We start from the raw sequence: 25,512 nt of genomic DNA, 5'->3' as shown, positions 1-25,512 counted from the left end.
TTGATAATCTGAACTGTTTAAGACACATACTCAAATTAATAGTCAGCATGCTATTATGAGCACTAACGACGTGAAACTGATTTTAATGCAAGTTCTCCTTTGGGAAAGTGATTAAAGCTTTCCCTTTTTAGACTAAAAGTTAGTGACCTGATGAACTGCCCAATATGTGCATAAAGTAGGCTACCTACAGCCCTTTAAAGTAATATGGTAATCCTAAAAAGCTTTAATACTTAACTCATAAGTATACAATTGCAGATGGTAAGGTAGCCCATTATGGCATACAACTAAGACCTTAGTGTACTAGATTGATTTTAGCATCTCCTCTCAGCACATGGATCAATTATTGCTATAGGCTCAGCCATTTCACACACAACTGCAGTATTGCTAAATTAACTATAGTATATTAAAGGGGAACAAAAAATTGGAACTATGCTATTTCATACATGCAAAGTACTTAATGGAGAGCTAAAACTAGGAAGATTCTCCCCAAGAAGCTGTTAGATATCACTAAATTGTAGTAAGCAACCCCTCGGTCAATGGTGGCACTATAAGCATTTCATGCTAGTGGTGGAACTAGTGCCTTAAAAAGAAATTAAGCATGTGTGATTACTACAGCTCAATTCACTAATTAATATTAGCAGACTGTAACCCCCCACTCCAAAGTTTTCCTCTTACATCACAGCCAGCCTCTACTGCAACACCCATGCAAGCTTAGAAATTTGAAGATTGGCTCTAGTTCCTTCTGTGCCACATACAGCCACCTTCTTCCTCCCTTCCCAACAGGCTGGGTGCTCATTAAGTGTGACCTTGATTACCTGATGTAATGGAGGTATTAAACAATTGGCTCTCCTTAAAAAAAACACTTTGATTTTACTAACTTAATGGTATAACAATCTATTCATACAACTTATTTTTGAAAGTTGTTCCAGTGGTAATTATTCTTAGTTCTATTTTACATTAAATTGGTCCACTGGTAGGAAAGATCAAGAGTTCAGTTCAACTTAGGTGAGTGTATTGTTTAGAAATAACTGTCAAATATGATACTTCCATCAGAGTTTTGTGTAGTTTAAGAGCTGTACCTATTAAATCTCAAGCTGTACTATGTATGTAACTGTTTCAGAAGTCTTAAGAATAAGGGCCACTCTCTCATTTACACTAAGGTGAAAGAATGAAGTTGGATATTCCAAATTGCTATCGTATGGAACCCCCATCACAGTAACTGCGTTCTGGTCCTTTGCCTTTGTACAGTGCAGAGGATTTGCCTCCTGTGTGACGACTGTCTCCAACGGAACTACTCACATCCAGAATTGTCCTCATTACCTTTATTTTCCTTGGGAATGTGAATGGAGATAACACTTTATTTCCAGACTTCAAATTGACTCTAGGAGAGATGTTGAATTCACTAAGAATCGTTCCAGCATGTGATGATGGGCAACCGTAAATTTAAATACCAGGCATAATCCTGAGATTAAAATGCAAAGGGTTCAGTCAGTTTCTCCCCTGATGACTTAATTGCTTTGCTGAATCAGGAGAAGGATGAATATAACCTGATAAACCATCCTCGGTTTAGCTGAAGTGGCTTGTTGCTTGCATTAGCTGATGTACAAAGTTGTTGTTTTGAAGGTAGCATTCAACTGATTAAGTATATTTGATTTACTATGATCAGCCTGTACAAGATTTCTAATAATCTTTTAGATCCTGCAATGTGGTAATTAAATGTTCTTTACTGGCTAGTTATATGTTAAGTTTGTAAGTCAAGCACTTTTAAAAACAGGAAGTAGATTTTCTAAAGTTACTTTCCACACCAAGACAAGAGTCAAAATACTTCACACTTCATTTACAGGGAAGTTTATAGTATAGTAGCGCCAGTACAGGGAGTTTCAGACCTTAGACCCTGTTTCACACCGAGTGTGGTGAAGTGATTTGCAGGTATTGTTCATCTGTCATTGGCTCAGATGCTCAGTCCCTGCAGAACAAAGGCAGATCAAGAAATAAGCACTAGGAAAACTATAAAACTAAGCTACACGTCCCAATCACTGCCTTTCCCAAACTGAGCAAACTTCAAAATGATGACTAAGGTATTTAGGCACCTAATGACTCAGACAGGTTGGATTTTCAGAAGCACCTATCTATATCTTTAGATACCTAAATATCTGTATACAAAACTATGACCCTATGTTCCTTCCTTTTACTGTCAGAGAATGCAGGACTGAAATCCAGTTGCCTATGCCAAAACTTATTCTCCTATACATTTTTAGTGACAGATCTGTACTTAAGTTCATAATAATCATGAAGCTAGAGTCTTCTACAACACAAATCCTATTTGAGGGTGGATAGCTTGCATTGTATCTTTTAAATGTATGTTAAACTAGCATGTATTTAATAATGGGAATATACTGGAATTATCAATCTGAAGAAGTTAAACAAAACTTGCATGAAGCACCATCTAATTTAAAGTCTGAGTAAGAATTAGGTATTTCCAATAGCTGTCATTTCACTATGACTCAGCTACTTTAAAAAGCTATGAGTATTTTACAACAAAATTTATGTACTTCACTAAGATCAAAACTTCACATAACTTCACAAAAGAAAGGGCCAAAGTTAATTTCTTTTTTACTGTCATTTAAAAACTCAGCTTTGTACACCTGCAGGTTATATTTGAAATTAAAATTAGTCTCTTTACTGTACATTAACTAGAGTCTCTGCGTAACATACAACTTCGTAAGAGTTATCTTTTGCATCCAATATAACTTATGAAACTCAATGCATTTTGCTACCTGTGATTCTTCTAGTTTTTGTAAGGGTGGGGAAGTCACTGAACACTAATTGGGGCCTATTAATTACTTAAGCAAACATTCCAAAGCTCTCTATGGTCCAAAATACCAGAATTGTTGGCACCAGTTAAATAAACTAACAATTTAAACAGATATAACGGGGGGTTTTGTAAAAAGAATTTTATATAGATTACATACCATTCCATGCTTCACAAATTTTGCTGCTGTAAAAATCCCTCTAACATTTATACAAATACATTTGGATTCTTAGGTCTCAGTGTGCGCATTATATCAAACAGCAGCAAAAAAAATTCTGTACTGCTAAAAGCAGTTACACCTGCTTGTGCCTTTAGAATACTAACTACATTTAAAAAAAGTCCAGATAATCAGTGCATCATCACTGAAGTAGGAACATACAAAAAATCCTAACAAAAGTAGCTATGTGTGTAGCAAAGAATGAAGTTCATAGCTTTAGGATACTACATAATAAAAAGGCATGAAGACTTATATATAAAACAGGATACAATCAGACTAGATTAGGCAACTACACATTTGGATTTCTGGGGGGCGGGAGGGGAGAGAAACTTCAGAAAGGTTTCAGATGACAAGCCAGCATTACATAGGACTCTAAAGGCACATTTCAGGTAGCACAATGATTGTTAAGATCAACTGTTTATACACACACATCTTAATGGTTAACTCTCATTCCCACTGCCCCCAAAGCAATTTTGTTATCTTAAAAAAGGGATGAGAAGTACATTTTCAGCAATGTTATCACCAGTCAGATAAATTGATCAGTCCAAATAGTATTTTCCTCGTGTTGATATGGATTCTGTGCACTACTGCAATCCAGGGGAAAAAAAGGGGGAGGAGAGGCAGGATTAGTAAAGGCTGAATTGTTGTATTAATTAACATTTACTCATCAGATCCCACTGATCTCTTCTGTACCCTTTTGCGTGGCAACCGCCTGGGTGAAGCTTTATCTGAAGGAGAAAAGGAGACAAGATTACCTAAACTGCTGCAAATAGTACATCAGATTAAAAGGACTTTATTTAAAAAAAAAAATTCTCATGCGTTTCCTGAATAGAATGGAAATTGCCATTTGGCTTTCCAGCACACTGCCATGCAGGAGACAGATTGGGGATGAAAGAGAAACTTACTTGATTGTTTTGAACATGCTAATAGCATAGTATTTAAAATCTATTATTAGACTTCAGGGCATAAATCTTCATGTTCTTTGACACACACCTCACAGGACTAACTATATTTAGTTGTTTGTAAAAAACTAAAACTAAAAATGCTAAAATACACCCTAAATGAAAGATGCTTTGTATTCAAAACATTAATCTGTACCCAGCTAAACGGGATTACACGCTCTATCCGTTCCTTTAGAAGCCATGCCAAAAACCCTACACTTACCTTCCGTTAACTAAACACCTTCAATATGCAAACTTATCTTCATGCATCATATCAACCTCTAGAGAGTAATGCTTTACCAGCTGACAGCTGGAATCAAGTATTCCTTTAATGTTTGAGGTAACCATATCAGAATTCAGCAGGGCAAAAGAGATATTAGCCATGATGATTTTAAATCCCACGACTCTAGGAATCATTCAAGCCTTACAATACTACAAAATCATTTGATGTTTAATCCTGGTAGTTTACAAAAAACTGATTATGGCAGGCCTACAACTGTCCTTTGCTCTAGGGATGCTTTTCGTGCAAACAAAAACAGAGTAGAAGAATTAATACAATCCAAAATATAAATCCGTGCCTAAATTTGAACCCATGGCTCCAGGGAGAGTATTTTATGCCTTGCTGTTTAGACCCCTATCAATCTCTCCATTTTACTCTAAAATCCTCTGGTGCTAATTTATGCACCTTTTCATAATTCTAATACACATTCCCTCTACAAATCTCCTTATTCCTTCTAGTGTCTTTCATACCATTACCTCCCCATCCAAAGACCTGTGGAAAGAAATAGGTAGGATACAGGAAGGGACCCAATAGTTTTATAGCATTTCACAATTATGATGCAGTGTGCAAACAGCCAGTCCTCAGACCTTTATCAGGTAAGAAAATACTATTCCCATTTTATTGATAGGGAAACAGGCACAGGAAGTTTAAGTAGTCTGCCCAAAATCACAGCAACTCAGTGTCAGCCTAAAGATTATAAACTAGGTCTCAATAACATCGATGCCTAATCCAGCAGATCAGTGTCCCTCACGAGCCATATAACTGTCAGTTTTCTAATGGTTACTCTTACACTTCACATGCCACATTATCTAAGGCCACAGATCCATAGCCACTATTACTTCCATCAGCTTGCATAACTAATTTCATACAGTAGGTGCACACTGTGGTATTCTCCTGGATGCTGCTGCAGTTCTCACCTATCTTTCTCCCTGTCCTGGTCATGAGTAGTTCCACACCGTAATAAAACATTTCTAAAGTTTCACAGATTTGATTAACTGTGTGCAAAATTCTACATGCAAGAGATATTATGGCACATGTAGTTATTTGTACTAAAAGTGAACAAACTGTTTAAAATGAGATACATGACCTTGTTTCATATGCATGATTTTTGTTCTTTTCACTAAAAGTTTCCTCACAATTGCAGCCTTCATCTATGCAATACTATGAGGGGAATAAAATGCTGTGCACTTTAAACTAGACTACCAAAACAAGAGTCACAAAAATACTAAAACTAAAGGAGGATCTATATATGTTAAATGTTGCAATACGTTGTTTACCTGCAACACCCAAACTTCTGTTATAATCTTACTAGAGCTGTTGATTAATTGCAGTTAACTCACGCGATTACCTCAAAAAAATTAACTGCGATTAAAAAAATTAATTGTGATTAATTGCAGTTTAAATCATACTGTTAAACAATAGAATACCATTTGAAATGTATTAAATATTTTTGGATGTTTTTCTATATTTTCAACTATATTGAACAGAATAGACGTACAGTGCTCACTTTACATTATTTTTATTACAAATATTTCACTGTAAAAATAGTATTTTTCAATTCACCTCATAAAGAGATTGCATGACGGTACTTGCATCGTGAAAGTGCAACTAAGGCCTGGTCTACACGGGGGGTGGGGGTCGATGTAAGATACGCAACTTCAGCTACAGGAATAGCGTAGCTGACGTCAATGTATCTTATTTCGACTTACCTCCCGTCTTCATGGTGGGGGATCAACGGCCGTGGCTCCCCCATCGACTCCGCTATCGCCGCTCGCCCCGGTGGAGTTCCGTAGTCGACGGGAGCGCGTTCGGGGATCGATATATCACGTCTAGATAAGACGCGATATATCGATACCCGATAGATCGATCGCTACCTGCCAATCCGGCGGGTAGTCTGGACGTACCCTTACAAATGTAGATTTTTTTTGTTACATAACTGCATTCAAAAACAAAAATGTAAAACTTCAGAGCCTACAAGTCCACTCAGTCCTACTTGTTCAGCCAATCACATTTGTTTACATTTACCGAAGATAATAGTACCAGCTTCTTATTTACAATATCACCTGAAAGTGAGAACAGGTGTTCGCATGGCACTTTTGTAGACAGCACTGCAAGGTATTTACATGCCAGCTATGCTAAACATTAATATGCCTCATCATGTTTTGCCACCATTCCAGAAGACATGCTTCCATGCTGAAGATGCTTGTTAAAAAATGTGTTAATTCAATTCTGACTGAACTACTTGGGGGAGAATAGTATGTCTGTTACTGTTTTACCCACATTCTGCCATATATTTCATGTTATAGCAGTCTTGGATGATGACCCAGAACATGTAGTTCATTTTAAGAACACTTTCACTGCAGATTTGACAAAACCCATAGAAGGTACCAATGTGAGATTTCTAAAGATAGCTACAGCACTCGACTCAAGGTTTAAGAATCTGACGTGCTGTCCAAAATCTGAGCAGGACGAGGTGTAAAGCATGCTTTCAGAAGTCTTAAAAGAGCAACATTCTGATGCAGAAACTACAGAACGAGAACCACTGAAACTGAAAATCAACTTTCTGCTGGTGGCATCTGACTCAGATGATGAAAATGAACATGCTTTGGTCCACACTGACCTGGATTGTTATTGAGCAGAACCCATCAGCATGGATGCATGTCCCCTGGAATGGTGGTTGAAGCATGAAGGGACATATGAATCTTTAGCGCATTTGGCACGTAAATATCTTGCGACACTGGCTACAACACTGCCATGTGACTATCTGTTCTCACTTTCAGGTGACATTGTCAACAAGAAGCGAGCAGCAACGTATCTCCCGCAAACGTAAACAAACTTGTCTGAGTGACTGGCTGAACAAGAAGTATGACTGAGTGGACTTGGAGGCTCTAAAGTTTTACATGGTGTACAAAAAATAACTGCATTCAAAAATAAAACAATTCTACATTTGTAAGTTCAAACTTTCATGATAAAGGAATTGCATGACAGTACTTGTATCAGGTGAACTGAAAAATACTATTTCATTTGTTTTTTACAGTGCAAATGTTTGTAAAAAATATAAAGTGAGCACTGTACACTTTGTATTGTGTTGTAATTGAAATCATTTGAAAATGTAGAAAACATACACAAATATTTAAATATTTAAATGGTATTCTATTATTGTTTGTGCAATTAATTTGTTTAATCGCTTGACGGCCCTAAATCTTACCAGTGCTTTCATGCTATTACACTGACTCCCACATACAGCGATGAATTAGAATTTTACTAGAGACCAGTTAGTGTAGATGCATAGTAAAAGCTCCCCAGTTAATATAAAGCACCATCAAAGTTTAAATACCTCACCTCTTCTACTCTGCACTGAAGCCACAGGAAAGCAAAACAGAAAAGACAGCAAAAGAGAAGTCAGAAATATCCACAAGCATTCAAACAGCCTTAGAAAAATCAGATACTGAATTTGGGTTTAGAATTCTTAACAGAAGTTAGTGATATTTAGGACTCCAATACAACTACACAACCTTAGTCTTAATGTTGTGTTTGATAAGTACAAGATCATACACTTAGATGATCATTTGATAGTCTTAAATAGGTTCATCCTACAGACTGAAAACTCGGGGGGGGGGGGGGGGGGGAGGGGAAGGGAGGAGGGAATGGGAAAATGTCTTATTCCACTAGGACTTCTCCGCAGGACCCCTTCAGATTTCTGTGATCAAACTTTGGTTGGAGGGTCAGCAGTGCTGAAAGCCAGTCTATGAAAGCATGGGTAAGAAAGAAAAGGTTTTATTTTTTTTAAAAAAAAGTCTCTATATAGATCACTTCTGCCATGTAACACCTATTTTGGACTTCGCTTCCAGCTAACCAGTGAAATGGAATATAATGAAAATGACTAGCAGGCAGGAGGAAAAGTTTGTGGTGGCTGCCCCTGTTAGCTCTTCAAAAGTCTGTTTAGAGTCTACCTTTAAAAACAGCTCACTATTTAAAATAACCAGTTACTGTGTAATACGCAAAAGAGTTATTACAAAAAGGTGCATATGCTTAAGATACTTCTAGATTGAACTTGTTTCATGAAGCAGATGGCTTAAGAATCTGGAAGAAAAATTTTTTTTAAGAGTTTGATAAAACAAATGAATCATACCCTTGTTGTGAAAGGCTTACTACTTACTGATCTGATTTAAAGTTTCTTGAGGAATCCAGCTCATGTCAACGTCATTTTGATTTGATGTGCCCATCTCTACTTTCTGTGCTGGTCTCTTTCTCTGGAAGAGTTTGAGGTAAGAATATATTTATCTCACACAGAGATGTGAACAGATTTGCCTTCCATAAGGAAGCTTTATGTAGTACAAATGTCAGGGTATTAAACCTACATAAGGAATTCCTGCATTTAGTAAAAGCAAACTGTCATTAAGCAAACACAAAATAATACACCTTTAAGCTTGTGAACAGTTACAGTGTCAAGCCCTCCTTGTAGCCTAACTTCAGCAAACTTGGCACCTTAAGTAATTTGTCAGAACTCTTATAAAGTGTCAGATCTAATGCTTTTAAATTCAGATTATCCTCATTCCATGTAGCAGGAATTATATCTAGATTCCCATACAACTCCATACATATCAGTGATGCAGTACAGTATTAAATAATTACCAAGAAAGCACAAATCTACAAAACACTACTCTTCTCTCCAGTATACTTAGGATTTTTCCCTAATAGCATTCTATTATTACTCTTTGAAATGAACACCCTTGTGGTACCTGGAGTGTTGAGTTACACTTTCACTAGATGTACTACTTGGCCAAATCAATATGACGACAAACCATTAGTTGTAATATGATGATAGTGTTCAAGACTCAGGCCTATCATGCTAAGCAAATATAAACATGTAGGAATACATGATCCCAATCCCAAAGGTTACAATACAAGTTAAGACAGGGCATTAACAGCTGACATAACAGCAGGAAATGAGGAAGGACTTCAATGAGGTTGTAAAGAGTACGTGAAAATGTAGTTTTGTAGCTGCACACACCTGACATTTGGAAAACACCAGAGCCTTTTATTCCACAAGGTTGACCATTGCTATGGTGAAGAAGGTAACCAAAGGTACAGTGGTAGACAAGCAACTCATCAGCATGATTTTTCAAGTTACAAAACAGCTCATAAGACACATTTCTGTTTAAAGGCTAGGAGGAATTCTAGTATCAATCTGCTTCCCTTCAATTTCACTGATCAAAGTTAAATTTTCATGTTCTTTTGTGCCATAACAGGCCACAAAAGGTGTATTGCTCCGATTGGAAGCTAACACTTCAGTATCAACAGAATACTGTATATGATTAACAAGTGCACATAATTGCTTACTTACTTTCCTAGATTCTAGCAGTTGATGTAGACCAACAATGACAAGTAGGCCAAGTCCTGCCAGGAACACGTACATGAAGATTCTTATTTGGTAAGAGGGAGAAGGGAAAAAAAAAATGTAGGGTCATCTTCAGTTTGAAGTCTAATCAGTTGTTTAAAAGAATGAGAAGTAATTGCAGAAATTTTATCAGGCCCTTGGAGTGCCTCTGCATATTGTGTGGTTTTACAAGCATTTTTTTTTTTAAATAAGTTTTGAGGTCTCTCTCAGGAAAAAGAATGGAGGATGAAAAATAATGAAGCTTAATACAAAGTACTGTGAAAAAGAGTAAACCAAATAGAGTTGTTTGGCTCGGATAAGTTACAGTAATCTTAACTTTTACATGGAAAAACAGTAAATTTTCATACAGAAGTGCCATTTGGTAGACTTCAACAAATACACCTCTACTCCGATATAATGCTGTCCTCGGGAGCCAAAAAATCTTATTGCGTTATAAGTGAAACCGTGTTATATTGAACTTGCTTTGATCTGCCGGAGTGCGCAGCCCCCCCCCCCCGGAGCACTGCATTATATCTGAATTTGTGTTATATCGGGTCGCGTTATATCAGGGTAGAGGTGTATGTATTTAGCTACTGACATTTCTCTAAGTTCACATTTGCTAAAGTTAACGTAACATACCAAATTCTAAAATGGGGTGTGTGTGAGTGAGAGAGAATGAATAAATGTGACTGCTAATTTACTAATCAGTTACAAGAGCTATGAGGCCCCATTACATAATCACTTCTGTAGTATACACCACCTCAATGCTCATGTTGTAAGGATACCCTGAAGTCTTTACTGGTGATGGAGCATCCTAAGAAGTGGGTACCTAAATTAGAACTTAGAGAGAGTGTTCTACAGCTGAATTCTCTGAAACAGCCTGTACATTTCCTAGATTAAGTGGATAGTTGAATTCTTTTTCTATAGATTCCAACTATAGTTTAAATCTCATTCAGTATTTAAGAGGTTAGGTTCCTTATTCTTATGAACAGTAGATCATCCTCCAAGGTATTAAACTAACCAATTTTACAAGCTGAAGCTGACAAGAAGTTCTAAATCTATGAACCAAATCATTGTGCCAAGTATCAGAGGGGTAGCCGTGTTAGTCTGTATTCACAAAAACAACAAGGAGTCTGATGGCACCTTAAAGACTAACAGATTTATTTGCATCTGAAGAAGTGGGTTTTTTACCCACGAAAACTTATGCCCAAATAAATCTGTTAGCCTTTAGGGTGCCATCGGACTTCTTGTTTTCATAAAAATCATTGCAGAAAGAGCTTAATCAGAATCTTCATCAAAAGACAAACGTTTTCAGTAAGCTTTTGAAAACTGATTTGCTAAGCAGGCAAATTCTAGTACACAGTCATCTGTAAATGCTTGGTATCTTCTTCAAAAGGGTGATGTAGGTGCTTTTGAAAATGCCACACACAATATTTTAATGTACGTTTAACAAGTATGTACTGTGCCACGTCCTTGCAACAAGTAGTGAGAGTACCACATCATTTCCTTTCTTTCAACGATTTAGTTGAATGCTCATAAGGAATGCCTCTAATCCACAGATTAAGTAAAGCAGCTAAAAGTTTCCCCACAAGGAACTGCAAGCTACTTCCAGGGACAAATAATTCTGTTTTCACAGCAATTCACCTTTAGCCTCTTTGCATTTCCCCAAAATTGTGAGGAGCGCATGTGTTAACTAGGAATTAGACTAAAAATTCACATGTTGCCACCTGAAAAGAATCCCTCAGATTGCAACAAGACTAATTTAAAACAGTGCCTCAGAAGTAAAATTGTATATCACAGGTACTTCAGCCTTCAAAATGTGGCCCACATCTCAATACCCTGAGCCATCTGTGTCACCCTTCCTCCCTACAAATAATTTTATTTAGGAATACAGCCTCAGATTGAGGCTATTCATGCAATTACCAATAGGCCACACTTATGCTCTGGACTTGGATCTGAGACAGAAAAGTAATGAAAACTATCCTATCTGAAATAGTAATATTATGGCTATATTTTGAAATATGAATTAGGTACAGAATTTCTCTTAACTGCATATCCAATCAGTTTTATTTCACATTAAACAAGAAAGCACATCCTCGATTTCCGAGGTGTTGGGTTAACATTTCCCCTCCCCTCTTCTGAATACTCTACCATCACCAGGCCATACAGGATTTCCAGCATTCCATGAAATGAGGACAAAAGCATTTTTAAGTGGCCACATATAACAGTACATTACTGCTGATGTACTACCAACAAAAACAAGTTCAAATTTCTCTTACGTTTCTCCATCCAATCCATCTTCTTTTTCAATAATTGTAACAGTTTGATTGAAGACAGCATCTTGGAACACATTGCCCTGCAATAATGATGATTATTTTTTAAATCAGTTTAACCTCTCATAATTGTAATGCCTTCCAAGGAAATGTGATGAGATTCTAAAACCTCTGCTGAGGACAAACTACTATGTGGAGAGCAGAGGAACTGATTAGCTCACAACAAAAAGGTAAGTCATAACTATGGGAGAAAACACTGCAAGAGGTTCTGAAACTGGAGCTAGCTGAAGACTTGCAGAGCAATACCTTTGGTAAGTACGTAGAATACAAAAAAATCTTACACAAGAACATGTGATACAGTGTCCATGGCTTTAGCACAAATGCTATACTAATTTCATGTCTTTCTGTAGTGAGATAGAGATGTTCTATTGAGCACCGAGGATCTTATTACATTGTTCACTGGAGGGAACTTTCAAAGGTGCAAGAAGCTGTTAGATGTTTAACTCCTTCTGAAAGTCAATGGGAGCCAAGCACCTAACTCCCATTAGTGCCTTTGATAAATCTTTTAAAAAGCTAATGACAACACTTGCCAGCATTGCTCACTCATTCAAATTCATGGGGCTACACATCTCACCCAGTGAGTTTACAAGATCTCAGGAGAAAGTCAAGATTTTCTGTAAAGACAGAGCACCATTCACTATCCTTAAGTGCTATAATGTCCCTAGCTAATGGAAGTTCAAGTGTAATTTTATAGCACACAAAACATGTACAGATCTACAATCAAATACATATCCATAACAGAAAAAATAAGTTGGTCTAAGCATTTAATGTAATCTACATAGACACTAAGTGTTTTTAAAAACACTAGCCTTTCCCTTCCTGCCCACAATTCCACTTTAATTTGAATGACTAAAAGTAATTCCAAAACTGGGCTTACATTTAAGTCTTTGTAGTTCAGATTTATAACCAGTCCGAAGGGACGACCACCCATAGGCTCTGCAGGGATGAATGAGTACTCAAATGTGGCCTGTCTTTGTGGTGGAACCACTGTGTTCAGAGGAAGAGCTGTGAAATTCTGGATGAAAAACTGATAGTCCTGAGGGTACCGGAAAGAGGCATCAAGAGACTCAATAATAAAATCCTCTGTACCCTTGTTGGTGAAGCCTACCAGGAATTTTACAATGTTGTTTGCAGGAAAGTCTAGAACATAATATCATAAAGTTAGAAAAGTTTTTATATGCCATGCCAGCGTTAAAGTGCACAAGAATCCCAGTTTAAACTCAGCCCCAACAAAACTGTACAATGCTTTATTAGAGCTTCAACATTGTTTTATGCATGTGTAATGACATTTAAAACTAACGACCAGTCAGCAACAGCCAAGCATTTGTTAGATGTGCACAAGTCCTGTAGCAATCTTACCTTCGCCTTTCACAAACAAGATAGTTGTATCGGCGCTAGGTGAGGCTTTAGGTTCTCCTGATAAGTCTTCTTCCTCTTTTTCTTCTATCTAAGACAAGAGAAAGTTTTGAAAAACCTATAATAAAGAGTGAAGCAAAGAATATGCACATTTTATGAGAATCCTATACGTTAAGTGTAACGGAAGTATTTTGTTGTGTGGCATCCTGTAACAAAATTAGTGGGACAAAACATTTACAGCTGCTGCTGTAACAGATGTGACAGACTGCCAACTCTCTGCTGTTTGTTTCTCTTTGACCCTGAGCTGCTAGTTCTCCAGCCCTGTAAATGGCCACAGAGTTAAATGCAGCATGATTACCATAGTCATAGGCTCTAGAGTACAAGAGGTGCTTAGAAGTTGATAATCTAAAATTGTGGAGTCTTGTTTTCCCCGATTACATGGTTGTTCTCTATTTTTTAAAACAAGCAAAGAGCTTGGTCTAAGCCAAGGGCTGTTTTATCCCTCTGCATCTAGTTACTTTATTATAAAGTGAAAACCGAGAACAAGGCATCCTTCTTGTAAATAATTGTCAACACAATTTTATATTGCATAAAATGTAAACGTATTAAGAAGATTTTTAAGTAACTACTTAAATAGCCAAAATATAATTCCCTGTTTACTAACCAAGATAGGTGCATAAGTTTGTATAGCCTCTGCATTATTTGATATAACTAAACATTTAAAGCAGTGCAGTACTTTGACACTTTTTTAGGAGTCAGAAGTAGTCAACTGTTACAAGGAAGATAATCTCAACTGATGTCTTGACAAACCTTTCAATTCTACCTAAAGGATAAGGCTTCTGATCACAAAGCAACAGGAGAATCACTGTTTAAACTAACAGTCTAAAAATAACTTCAAAAATTCAAGCAAGTTTCCATACCCACTCCAAGATGGTGTCAGTCGCTTATTAAAACAAAGATCTTACAGAATATAACTTAGACAATAAAAAGTAAGTTTTGCTGCAGACAAATCTTTGTTTAAAGACTATTTCCACTGAATTTTAAGATGTTAATGGTAAAAAAGTTGTATTGTGTTTGAACTCAGTCCCTTTAATTGTTCTGAGTACACATTCTGGACAGGCCTCATTTTCTCATCCCTATCTTATAATAGTATACCAATTGCCTGTCCTTCTATCTGCAAATAAGAACAGACTTTCGAAACAAGGTATCCTATGTCTTGTAAAAATTTGGGTAGTGATTTACTATTAATCTAGGAATTCTTAAGGGCAGCAGCTATTTATAATAAAAGGTATTTCTAGCCTGGTAAGGATATTACCAATGCTACAATCCTTGAAATGAGGTACACCTCACATTATAATATTGTTTTCTACTTGTAGAACTCTGTAGATATATTGTGAGAGAGACTGTTAATCACATAAAAGTTAGAGTGTGAAGGTTACTTTTAACCAAGTGCTGTCAACATGTTGGTCAAGGTTAGGCTTCAGTTAAGCTTACATTCTTGTTTATTCTTGGACCAAATATTTTTTGAAGAAAATCAAGAACACAGGAAATTTTTAGAGTGTTCACTACTTTATTCATCCCTAGGACTTCAAAAATTTACCTCTATTCCCTTACTAACCCAAGAACTAAGCCTACTAACCAGAGAGAAAGATATCTCATGCCTCAATGCAAAGCCACATCTTGTGTTATTTCAAAACAAGTCCTATACTGTTTGAACACTATTTAACAATTTTCAACTTACTACTAGAGATGGTTAAATAGACAATGTACACTGAATGTATTCCATTAATACCACAAATATTTAATTCCTGCTGAATAGTATCTGACTGCTGTTAAGTTGGTCACGTAGTATGGAAGGGCATCAAATAAATTTGATGAAAAACCAGTAAAATGCATCAAATGTATTTATCAAGCAGTAATCTAGCAATTCTTTGCTTTTATTATATATAAAAATTCACAAACACCCTCCTCTTTTCATCTTCTCTCCATTTTCCTTTATTTTCCCATTCCCATAACTCAAGTTTTCATTTTAATTTCTTAGCATTAATGTGCATGAGTTGATGCCAAGAGAGTAGCCTTTACCAGGTATTTAACAGCTGAATGTTAAATCTGCCAGAGGTGACTAGTAACACTACATAAATCATATCACATCAAGATTTTGAAATAGTTGCCTCAAAAAGGAAAGTGACATTTCTGGTGGCACGACAAATGTACCTTGGTGATTTTATTTCAGACTGCAGATGTAATTAATAGAAGCAAAAATATGCCTCAAAACTAGACTTCAAACATTATTGCAGGGCCTAAGTGAGACTTCAAAGAGACAATATGACAAGCCAAATTTACACTGAAGAAATACCATTATCTTTTTAAGGTGAATCTCGAAGTGGGAATAAACAAACTATGCAATTTCAGTTAGAGTTCTCTTTTTAAGATGCTGTTAGGCACAGCCAGTGTTCCAATTACTATTTAGTTGTTCCTCTTATATCCTTCCAGTTGCCCAAATTGAAAGTATTTCTAAGGTCCTTAATTATATTTTTCATTAGCCACTTTAAAGAAATGAAATACGGTATACTAAAATTCATATTTCTAATCCATCTAACCTCTAACTTAAAGAAGCTGTATAATCTAATGCTTTGAAACAAAATGTATGCACGTCTACCAAGTCTGTGGGTTCATCTTCTTCAACTTCAGCTTCATCATCTTCATCTTCAACTACCGTATCTTCCACTGCTTCTTCATCCTCCGTAGCATCTTGGGCTGCAACTAGTAAACTTGAACCTAGTAACAAAACAAGATGGAAATACCAGAAGTCATTTTCTGCAAGTGTGGTTGACTAACGGGATGTTGGGATCATACTTCAGTTTTCCAAGACTTACATTTACTGGTAGGAGATAAATAGTTTGAGGCTTTAGTTGCAAAATATTATGCAAAAGTTTTGGTCTGTATAAGCAGAAATCACTATCAGTTTAGAAACTTCAGTTTCTATTGAATAAGTTTTTAAAATTTAGTAATTTATGTACCAGCAATCTCAAAACAAATTAAAGCTTTGGTGCACACAACTGCAGAGAAAAAAGTGAAGATAAGATCTGTCAAGGTGTTTGCCTTAGGGTACTAGGAAGTAACCAAGCTGCTTCTTAGACCCCTGATTTTACCATGAATGTCCTATTATTGTAAAATTATAAGCTTTGGTGTAGCTGATATGAAAGTGTTCTTTATTTCTAACAGGCTTCAGAGTGGTAGCCGTGTTAGTCTGTATCAGCAAAAAGAATGAGGAGTACTTGTGGCACCTTAGAGACTAACAAATTTATTTGAGCATAGCTTTCATGGGCTAAAGCCCACTTCATCAGATGCATGCAGTGGAAGATACAGTAGGAAGATATACTTACACGCACACACACACACACACGAAAAAATGGATGTTGCCATACCAACTCTAATGAGACTAATCTAATATGGTGGGCTATTATCAGCAGGAGAAAAAAGAATTTTTTTAGTGATAATCAGGATGGCCCATTTCAAACAGTTGACAAGAAGGTGTGAGTAACAGTAGGGGGGAAATTAGCATGGGGAAATAGGTTAGTTTGTGTAATGACTCATCCACACCCAGTCTTTATTCAAGCCTAATTTAATGGTGTCCAGTTTGCAAATTAATTCCAGTTCTGCAGTTTCTCATTGGAGTCTGTTTTTGAAGGTTTTTTTTGTTGAATAATTGCGACTTTTAGGTCTGTAAGAGAGTGACCGGGGAGGTTGAAGTGTTCGCCAACTGGTTTTTGAATGTTATAATTCTTGACGTCTGATTTGTGTCCATTTATTCTTTTGCGTAGAGACTGTCCGGTTTGGCCAATGTACATGGCAGAGGGGCATTGCTGGCACATGATGGCATATATCACATTGGTAGATGTGCAGGTGAATGAGCCTCTGATAGTGTGGCTGATGTGATTAGGTCCTATGATGGTGTTCCCTGAATAGATATGTGGACAGAGTTGGCAACGGGCTTTGTTGCAAGGATAGGTTCCTGGGCTAGTGTTTTTGTTGCGTGGTGGCTGGTGAGTATTTGCTTCAGGTTGGGGGGCTGTCTGAAAGTGAGGACTGGCCTGTCTCCCAAGATCTGAGAGTGAAGGACTGTCCTTCAGGATAGGTTGTAGGTCGTTGATGATGCGCTGGAGAGTTACACAAACTAACCTATTTCCCCATGCTAATTTCCCCCCTACTGTTACTCACACCTTCTTGTCAGCAGATCGAGGGACGTGATCGTTCCCCTCTATTCAACATTGGTGAGGCCTCATCTGGAGTACTGTGTCCAGTTTTGGGCCTCACACTACAAGGATGTTGAAAAATTGGAAAGAATCCAGCAGAGGGCAACAAAAATGATTAGGGGGCTGGAGCACACGACTTATGAGGAGAGGCTGAGAGAACTGGGATTGTTTAGTCTGCAGAAGAGAAGAATGAGGGGGGATTTGATAACTGCTTTCAACTACCTGAAAGGGGGTTCCAAAGAGGATGGATCTAGACTGTTCTCAGTGATACCAGATGACAGAACAAGGAGTAATGGTCTCAAGTTGCAGTGGGGGAGGTTTAAGCTGGATATTAGGAAAAACTTTTTCACTAGAAGGGTGGTGAAACACTGGAATGGGTTACCTAGGGAGGTGATGGAATCTCCTTCCTTAGAGGTTTTTAAGGTCAGGCTTGAAAAAGCCCTGGCTGGGATGACCTCCTGAGGTCCCTTCCAATCCTGATATTCTAACTGTTTGAAATGGGCCATCCTGATTATCACTACAAAAGTTTTTTTTCCTCCTGCTGCTAATAGCCCACCTTATTTGAGTAGTCTCATTAGAGTTGGCATGGCAATACCCATTTTTTCATGTTCTCTGTGTGTATATACACATCTTCCTACTGTATTTTCCATTGCATGTATCTGATGAAGTGGGTTTTAGCCCACGAAAGCTAATGCTCAAATAAATTTGTTAGTCTCTAAGGTGCCACACATACTCTTCGTTCTTTATTTCTAAGTAATCCACTAAATTTTAAACATTTATACAACAAGAAGTTGAAAAATCAGATGCAAATTAATTTAGTAATCGTTAGGAATAATAAAATCATGGTATTTTATGTATATTGATGAATCTGACTGTTTGGATTGCTTTCATTCATGTAGTTCAACAATTCAGGTCAGAATCTGGACTATATTTGAGAAATCTTTAAAAGCCAGAAATAATGCACCATGTTATGTGTACATTCAGCTAAACCAGAGGTTCTCAAACTGTGGTCCACGGAACACCAGTGGTCCGCAAGCTCCATTCAGGTGGTCTGCGGATAATCCCCTCTAAGGTGCGTACCTGGCCACTGCACACAACAAAATAAAGGGCACCCACCTAATTAGTGGAGCCATGCGGGCATGGCTCCACTAATTAGGTGCCTGGACACTGGAGAAGACGCACATGTAAAGTGAGGTAGTGGTCTTGGGGGGAATAAGGTGTCGGTGGGAAGGGGCAGTGGGGTGAGAAGAGGGGGTGGGGGAGGAATTTGAGATGTGCAGGGCTGCAGAGGCCAGAAAAAGAGGCAACTTTCCCCAGCTCTAGGCTGCAGCTGCCAGGGAGAGACAGCCCTCCTTCCCAGCCTCACCTCAGGGGCTGCTGCTACAGTGGGGGAAAGACCCCCACTTCCCAGCCCCATCTCAGGGGCTGCTGCGGCAGGGGAGAGAGGGCATATCCTCGCATTAGAAAGGTAAGACTACTGATACTACAATGTGAGTTGTGTGCTTTTATTTGTAGAACAAAAAACCTATTAAGGGGCTTTTTTAATATAGCGCTTTTATCCAAAGCGCTTTACAACAGTTAGCTAACGGTACAAACAACATTTGGAAATATCATTAAGTGGTCCACTGAGACACCCAGCAATTTTCAAGTGGTCCATGAAAAATAGTTTGAGAACCACTGAGCTAAACTAACTAGATGCTCCAGTGCTCATTACCTATCCCTTGCTATTTGTTATATTGCAATATTTTGGCTCAAGATGGGAAAATGTCTGAAATTAGAACTAAATGGAATCAAACATCTAAGCTGAGGTCGGCAACATTTCAGAAGTGATGTGCCAAGTTCACTGTAATTTAAGGTTTCCCGTGCCAGTAATACATTTTAACGTTTGTAGGTCTCTCTCTGTCTATATTATACAAATAAACTATTGCTGTATTTAAAGTAAATAAGGTTTTTAAAATATTTAAGAAGCTTCATTTAAAATAAAAAAAATTAACTCAAATTAAAATGCAGATCTTATCAATTTAGTGTGATCCTTGCCTGGGATCCTTGTCTGCGGTTCCAGCCACCAACCCCACTCAGCTCTCTGCCAGTCTGCACTCAGCATTCAACCTGCTGCCGGTCTTGGGTTCCAGACGCCGGCCCCGCTCAGCCTCCTGCTGGCCTGGGTGAGCAGAACCCCAGGCTGGTAGCAGGCTAAGGGAGGCCTGCGGCCGGGATCCCAGCTGGCAGGAGCTGGCGGCAGGAACCTCAGACCGGCAGCGGGCTGAGCGGCTCAGCCTGCTGCCAGTCTGGGGTCCCAGCCACCAACCCCGCTCAGCCCGCCGCCACTCTGGGGTTCCGGCCGCCGGCTCCTGCCAGCCGGGGTCTCAGCCGCCGGCCTGCTCAGCCCGCTGCCAGCCTGGGGTTCCTTGGGGGTCCCCAGGCCAGCAGCAAGCGCTGAGTGGGGCTGGTGGCCAGGACCCCGGCTGGCAACGGGGCAGCAGCCGGAACCCCAGAGCAGCAGTGGGCTGAGCTGCGTGCCATCAAAAAATCGGCAAAAATGCGTGCTGTAGGTTGCCAACCCCTGATCTAAGCCCTTCTCATTTTCAGTTTTAATTTTCTTAAATTTCCTAAGAACACATGAGTGTTTATTCAAACATTAAAAAGGTGAAAATTGGTAAAATATGGAAACAAAAGGCAGCAGGCAGGAGATGGGAGGTGGTGTGTTCAGTGCTCATGGGAGCCAGGGTACTCATGACTTACTGGTTGGGTGGTCTTGGGTGCTGGAGCCTGGCTCCCTGCCCCTCTTGCTTCCCCCATGTACAGAGGAAGTGAATGGGAATGCACTGAAGGGCTGAGGTCAGGATGGGAGTAGAAGGCTGCACCCCATGAGTACTAACACTCTCCAGCAGGGGTAAGGGGAGTTGTGTGGGCTCTCTCAGCTACTGGGACCTGGCTCCTGCCCATCTCATTCTCCAGGATACAGAGTCCAGTCTACTTCGCCTACTGGGCGGAGAACCCAACTGACCTGGCCCTTCAGTGCAGACCTATTCATTTCCTTGCAGAATCCCCGTCAGCCTCCTCAGCATGCCTGGGCAGAGGCGAGTAACTTTCAGTTGGTGGCTGCTGCGCATGCACGTTGGGGGAATGAGATGAGCAGGGACCCGAGACTGCCTGCTCAGAGCCCTGTCCACTTTCCCTGCCAGACAGAGCGCCCTCCTGACCCCATCCGCTTCCTCGGTGAGATTCCTGGGTCCCCTCACCCTCCCCCCCCCATCATCAAAATTTGGGGGGGGGGGGGGGGAGAGGAGGAAGTAAAATCCAGATACTAGCTTCTTCAAAATCTGGGATTTTGGGGGAGCTGGGGGGGGGGGGAACTCGATAAATACTAAGGCAATGGCCTTGCTAATATCATAGTATATATCAAATTATAGCAAAGGATACAATTCAAGAAGCTAAGAAAGTTCACTTTAGCAGGTCAAAATGATCAGAATGCTATAGTGGATTTAACACTAAAGTCATCTTGTGCTATTTTTCCACACCTGCTCTGAAATTCTCCCCCCACCACAAATATCAGCATTCACATCAATAATTGGTTTGGATCAATTGCACTTTAATTCAAAGTCATTAGGCGTTTTATCACATTCATGATATGAGCACCTATGAAATTAGCTCAAATCCTCATTTGTAAAAGTGAGTTCTGACACACATTTAAAATATGTAGGCACATACTGACGAAGTTTGAAGACTACAAATTTAGTCCCCAATCATATAGCTCATGCAGAGCACCCCACCAGAAACAGAACTGCAGGTGTGCACGATCAACTATTTAAATGCTCAACAACAAGAAAATTAAGGGTCTCATTAACTTGATCATATTACATTTTCTACTGAATGGTATGGTTTCATCAAACATTAAGAGTTATGTTTAAGAACATGAATACCTTTGCACAACATAGCCACACCTTTTATAATAAAGTGAACTTTAATTTCCTGACAAGCATTCAGAGGTCCAAGTCTACAAACATACATATGAATAACTCAACCTATGTATAAGACCCCCCCCCACTGTTCTAAGCACTGATCTGAAAGACAGTCAACTTAACCCCATTTGTCTGAATTAATTTACCTGTTAGTGTTACACCTAAAATTACCTTAACTGAAAAGAAAAGAAAAAAAATCCCTATTTACTTCATGCATTTGACAGCATTTCATGTGCAATCTGTTTTACTATTTCCCCTGTGGACCCAAAACCTGAGCGAGGCCTGGAGGCATCAACCTACCTACAACTAAGTAGGAAAGATATGGTTTTAAAATATAGTAGAATGGGACTGTAAATCCAAAAAATTTGTCAGGGAGGTCAAGGGTAGATACAGTACCTGGAGCAATTCAACTCATTTTAGATTAAGAGATTTCAAGTTCATAGCGACCTTTCACTGTTACAGAAACAAAATTAATTCGCCTGCTTTCCCTTCCTCACTCTACCCCAAAAATAGAGGAAAAATCCAAAGTTATCAAGTTTAAGGAACTTGTAAGCAAAACAGCAGCTTTGCAGGGCACTTACACCCAAATAGGCCAGGAGCAATTCTCCTGGACCAGAGAAAAATCTGGATTTAGTGTGGCACTAAAACAGTCTCATTCAGATTGCTTATTATACCCCTCCAGTTGGCATCTCTCATTGGTTAGTTTAGGCAGCTCCCTGCCTATCCTGCAGGTTTAGGGGATTGCAGTCTATGGGTACATCTATGCTCAGTGGGTAGTGTTCGATGCATCAGGGATTGATTTATCGCGTCTTGCCTAGACACAATAAATCGACCCTCGAATTGACACCTGTACTCCACCTCCGCAGGAGTAAGCTGAGTCGATGGGGAGCTGCGGCCGTGCTGCCGTGAGGACGGCCAGGTAAATCGAACTAAGATAGGCAACTTCAGCTATGCTATTCGTGTAGCTGAAGTCGAAGTATCTTAGTTCGAAACCCCCTCTCCCCCTCAGTGTAGCCCAGGCCTAATTCTCCCCACTCTTTATATAGGAGCCTAGGCGCCTAATTCAGGCTTCTTAGATTGAAGTATAATTCCTGTGATTTTCTAGCTGCCTAAAAATTAGGTGTCACAAGGTTTAGCATCACAATTACTAAATCCTTTTGTGGATCTAGGCCCAAATCCTCACAGAGGATTAGCACATCTGTAGAACTCAAATTTTATGTTTAGCAATTTGTTGAAAGACTTTCAGAAACTTTTCAAGTTTACTGCTTAGCCACAACTAATTGAAATAATTTCAGCCTTACAAGGTTTCAGAGAGTTAAGAGTTTGTGAATACTGGATTTATAATTAAAGTCATGACATAACCTTAACTATAGCCAGTGCCTGCTACGTTATTTTATATTTCACTACATAAACGTGCTTCCTAAACAACACACTAATCTGCGATCCCTTCAATGGATTTCAGAAGGAATGATGATGTGGCAATAGTAGAAAGAGAGAGCTGCTTTTTTTGTGGGAAGAGGAACACATGACATCTGATGCAGTACCCAGGCAGAAGAGCATGCAAGTATAGCATTACCCTTCAACCCTCTTTCAACTTATTATCAGCAATTTTCAAGGCATAAATCAGATACAATTACAGGGTAAACAGACCTGAGTGTTTGTTTTATTATTTGAAGGACACGTCGGGGCAGGGAAGAAGAGAAGACTGGCTGCCAAAGCATTTTCTTGCAGTTTTAAAGTAGGCACTCATCAATTTATATAGCAAGTCCAGAAAAGCGATCCTTACGGCCATTTCAAGCGCTCCCTGCTGTAATTTAGCAGCCGCTCTGCGTAGTCACACAGCCCTTACTGGCTGCCTTGAAAGGATGCTTCCCCCCGCCCCAGCGAAGGTGCCCGCTAGAAAGTTACGGCTCGCTGCAGCAGTACAAACTGTGGCCCGACGTGTCAGGCCAATAGGACAGTCCCTGCCCCCGAGGCTGGCAGCGCTGTGGTGTGTGACCGATCGAGGGAAAACCACTCGGCCGCCAGAGACACCAGCTACCCCCGAGTACCGGCGCGGGCTAGTCCGGCGTCCAGGAGGCACCGGGGAGCGCGGCACGTGTCCGGGAAGAAGCCACGGACCCGGGGCCGTTTGGTCAGGGGTAGCCGCGTGCGAGGGCCGGTAGCCGAGTGGGGAGATCAGTGACACGTCAGCCCCGCGGACAGCGAGCAGCTCAACCTCCCCGCGCCCCCCGGCTCGCCCCAGTTGAGCGCGGGGGAAGGCGCTTGCCTTTGCCGCCGGCACGTCCAGCAGTGCCAGGCACCAGGAAGGCAGGACCTGGCCGCCTCCAAACTGCACAGGGGGATCCCGGGCCAACCCCCGGCCCGACACTCTGTGACCAGGAACCTGGTCTCTCCACCCACCCGGGGAAGCCCAGGCCCAGCCCCTCACGCGCTCGCCCGCTCCAGGAAGCGGTTAACGTTTCCCGTTCGAATTTCAAATATCAACGTCTCCCCGAACACGAGCGCGCGCGTCCTCACCGGGGCCGCCGCGAACTCCACCGAGCAACAGAGCGGCGGGAAAGGCCAACAGCACGAGCAGCAGCAGCTGGGTCGGGGATCTCATAGTAGCAGCCACCTAGCGCCCTCCGCGGCTGCTGCTCTTGCCCAAATGGCGATCACCATCACCTCCATCCGGGAACCTGGCGCCCTCACGCTACGCTACGCCACGCTACGCACGCTCTCCGACCCCGCCCCCGAACCGCAGAGGACGTGGCTCCGCCGGGGAAGAGGGAGGGGATCACGTGACTTAAACAACACGTACGCTTTTTTCTGGCCCTTAGGGCGCATGCCCAGAACCTCAAACGCACATGTGCCGGACGAACGGTTTCATTTTCCAGGCCTCTAGTGCGCACAAGCAAGGTGCTCCGTAAGGTTCACGTTGCGCATGTGCGAACTTGTTCTTCTGTCAAGTCTACGGCAGGCGCTCCTTTCCCCCCGCGCTTATGCGAAGGAGCAGGGGGACTCTCTAGGTTGGTTGACACAATGCAGGTAGCTGTGAGGTGCAGCCAACCTGGCTACGGGGGAGCGGGGGCCATGTTAGCTGTTGGCTGTCACCGTACCCAGTAGCTTTGTGCCATGACTACGTTTTTTTTGTCCATTTTAATAAAGTGAGATAGCCCACACTTCTGTTCCAAACGCAGCACCGCCTGCATTTATTAATGCCAGCCCTATTTTTTTTTTGCATGTGTGGGAGGGGAGAGAACTAACCCCACCCCAACACCCATGTCATAACTCACCAAGACTCTCATGCTGCTGGCTGGGGGCTCACCCTTCATTGGGGTTAAATCAGTGGTTCTCAAACTTTTGTACTGGTGACCCCTTTCACATAGCAAGCCTCTGAGTGTGACTCCCCCAATAAATAAAAAATACTTTTTTATATATTTAACACCATTATAAATGCTGGAAGCAATGCGGGGTTTGAGGTGGAAGCTGACAGCTCATGACCCCCAGGTAATAACCTGGTGACCCCCTGAGGGGTCCTGACCCCCAGTTTGAGAACCCCTGGGTTAAATCAAGGCAGGACAGTGTGAACCCCCCCACCATCCACTCCCAGGCACTGGCTTCTCCATCCAAGATGGTCCATGTCCACTAGTGTAGCTAGTGGGGTGCAAGGGAAGCAGCTGCTTCCCCTCAACACATTTTTGAAAAGTAGCACCTAAAAGGGCCCCGCAGCTGTCCACCCCTTCCCTGGCTCACTTCCCCCTCCTCCCCTCCCCTGAACGCTCTGCCCCCTGCTCCTCCCCCTCCCCTGCTTCCCGTGAATCACACGTTCGCGGGAAGTCTAAAAGCAAGCAGGGGGCAGGCCGGTGGCAGCAGCAGGTAAGCTGAGGGGAGACGCAAGAAGGAGGGCTCCGGGGAGACGAGACGCGACGCGACGCAATGCGGCCCAATCCGAGCGGCTCCCACTGGTCCCGGCCAAGCGGCTCCGGCTGG

The 25,512-nt window shown here is 40.8% G+C and overlaps 1 protein-coding gene across 2 annotated transcripts; it reads right to left on the bottom strand.

Annotated features, from left to right (window-relative positions):
* Positions 1–1,832: 1,832 nt before the first annotated feature.
* Positions 1,833–24,227, bottom strand: SSR1 (signal sequence receptor subunit 1). Of its 2 annotated transcripts, XM_054019434.1 has the most exons (9): positions 24,058–24,227; positions 15,979–16,097; positions 13,323–13,410; positions 12,841–13,103; positions 11,910–11,986; positions 9,598–9,676; positions 8,410–8,503; positions 3,694–3,757; positions 1,833–1,966 (listed from the first exon to the last, which is right to left on the bottom strand). In XM_054019434.1, exons 1-9 carry the CDS (start codon positions 24,140–24,142, stop codon positions 1,960–1,962), a joined length of 876 nt encoding a protein of 291 aa, XP_053875409.1. In that variant the 5' UTR covers positions 24,143–24,227; the 3' UTR covers positions 1,833–1,959. The 2 variants fall into 2 exon arrangements, with proteins under 2 accessions (XP_053875409.1, XP_053875410.1); XM_054019435.1 differs by having other exon boundaries at positions 1,833–3,757; positions 24,058–24,226.
* Positions 24,228–25,512: the final 1,285 nt, after the last annotated feature.

The sequence above is a fragment of the Malaclemys terrapin genome, chromosome 2, assembly GCF_027887155.1.
Source record: "Malaclemys terrapin pileata isolate rMalTer1 chromosome 2, rMalTer1.hap1, whole genome shotgun sequence".
Taxonomy (NCBI): Eukaryota; Metazoa; Chordata; order Testudines; family Emydidae; genus Malaclemys; species Malaclemys terrapin.
Note: the sequence above shows the minus strand (reverse complement) of the source record. Positions and strands in the feature narration are given on the sequence as shown.

Excerpts from the sequence above, each read along its gene's own strand:
- SSR1 (XM_054019434.1), bottom strand. The coding sequence starts at position 24,142 with ATGAGATCCCCGACCCAGCTGCTGCTGCTCGTGCTGTTGGCCTTTCCC. Across the intron at positions 16,098-24,057 it reads TGGAGTTCGCGGCGGCCCCG|GTTCAAGTTTACTAGTTGCA; the intron begins GTGAGGACGCGC and ends TTTTGTTACTAG. Across the intron at positions 8,504-9,597 it reads AACTGCTAGAATCTAGGAAA|AGAAAGAGACCAGCACAGAA; the intron begins GTAAGTAAGCAA and ends AAACTCTTCCAG.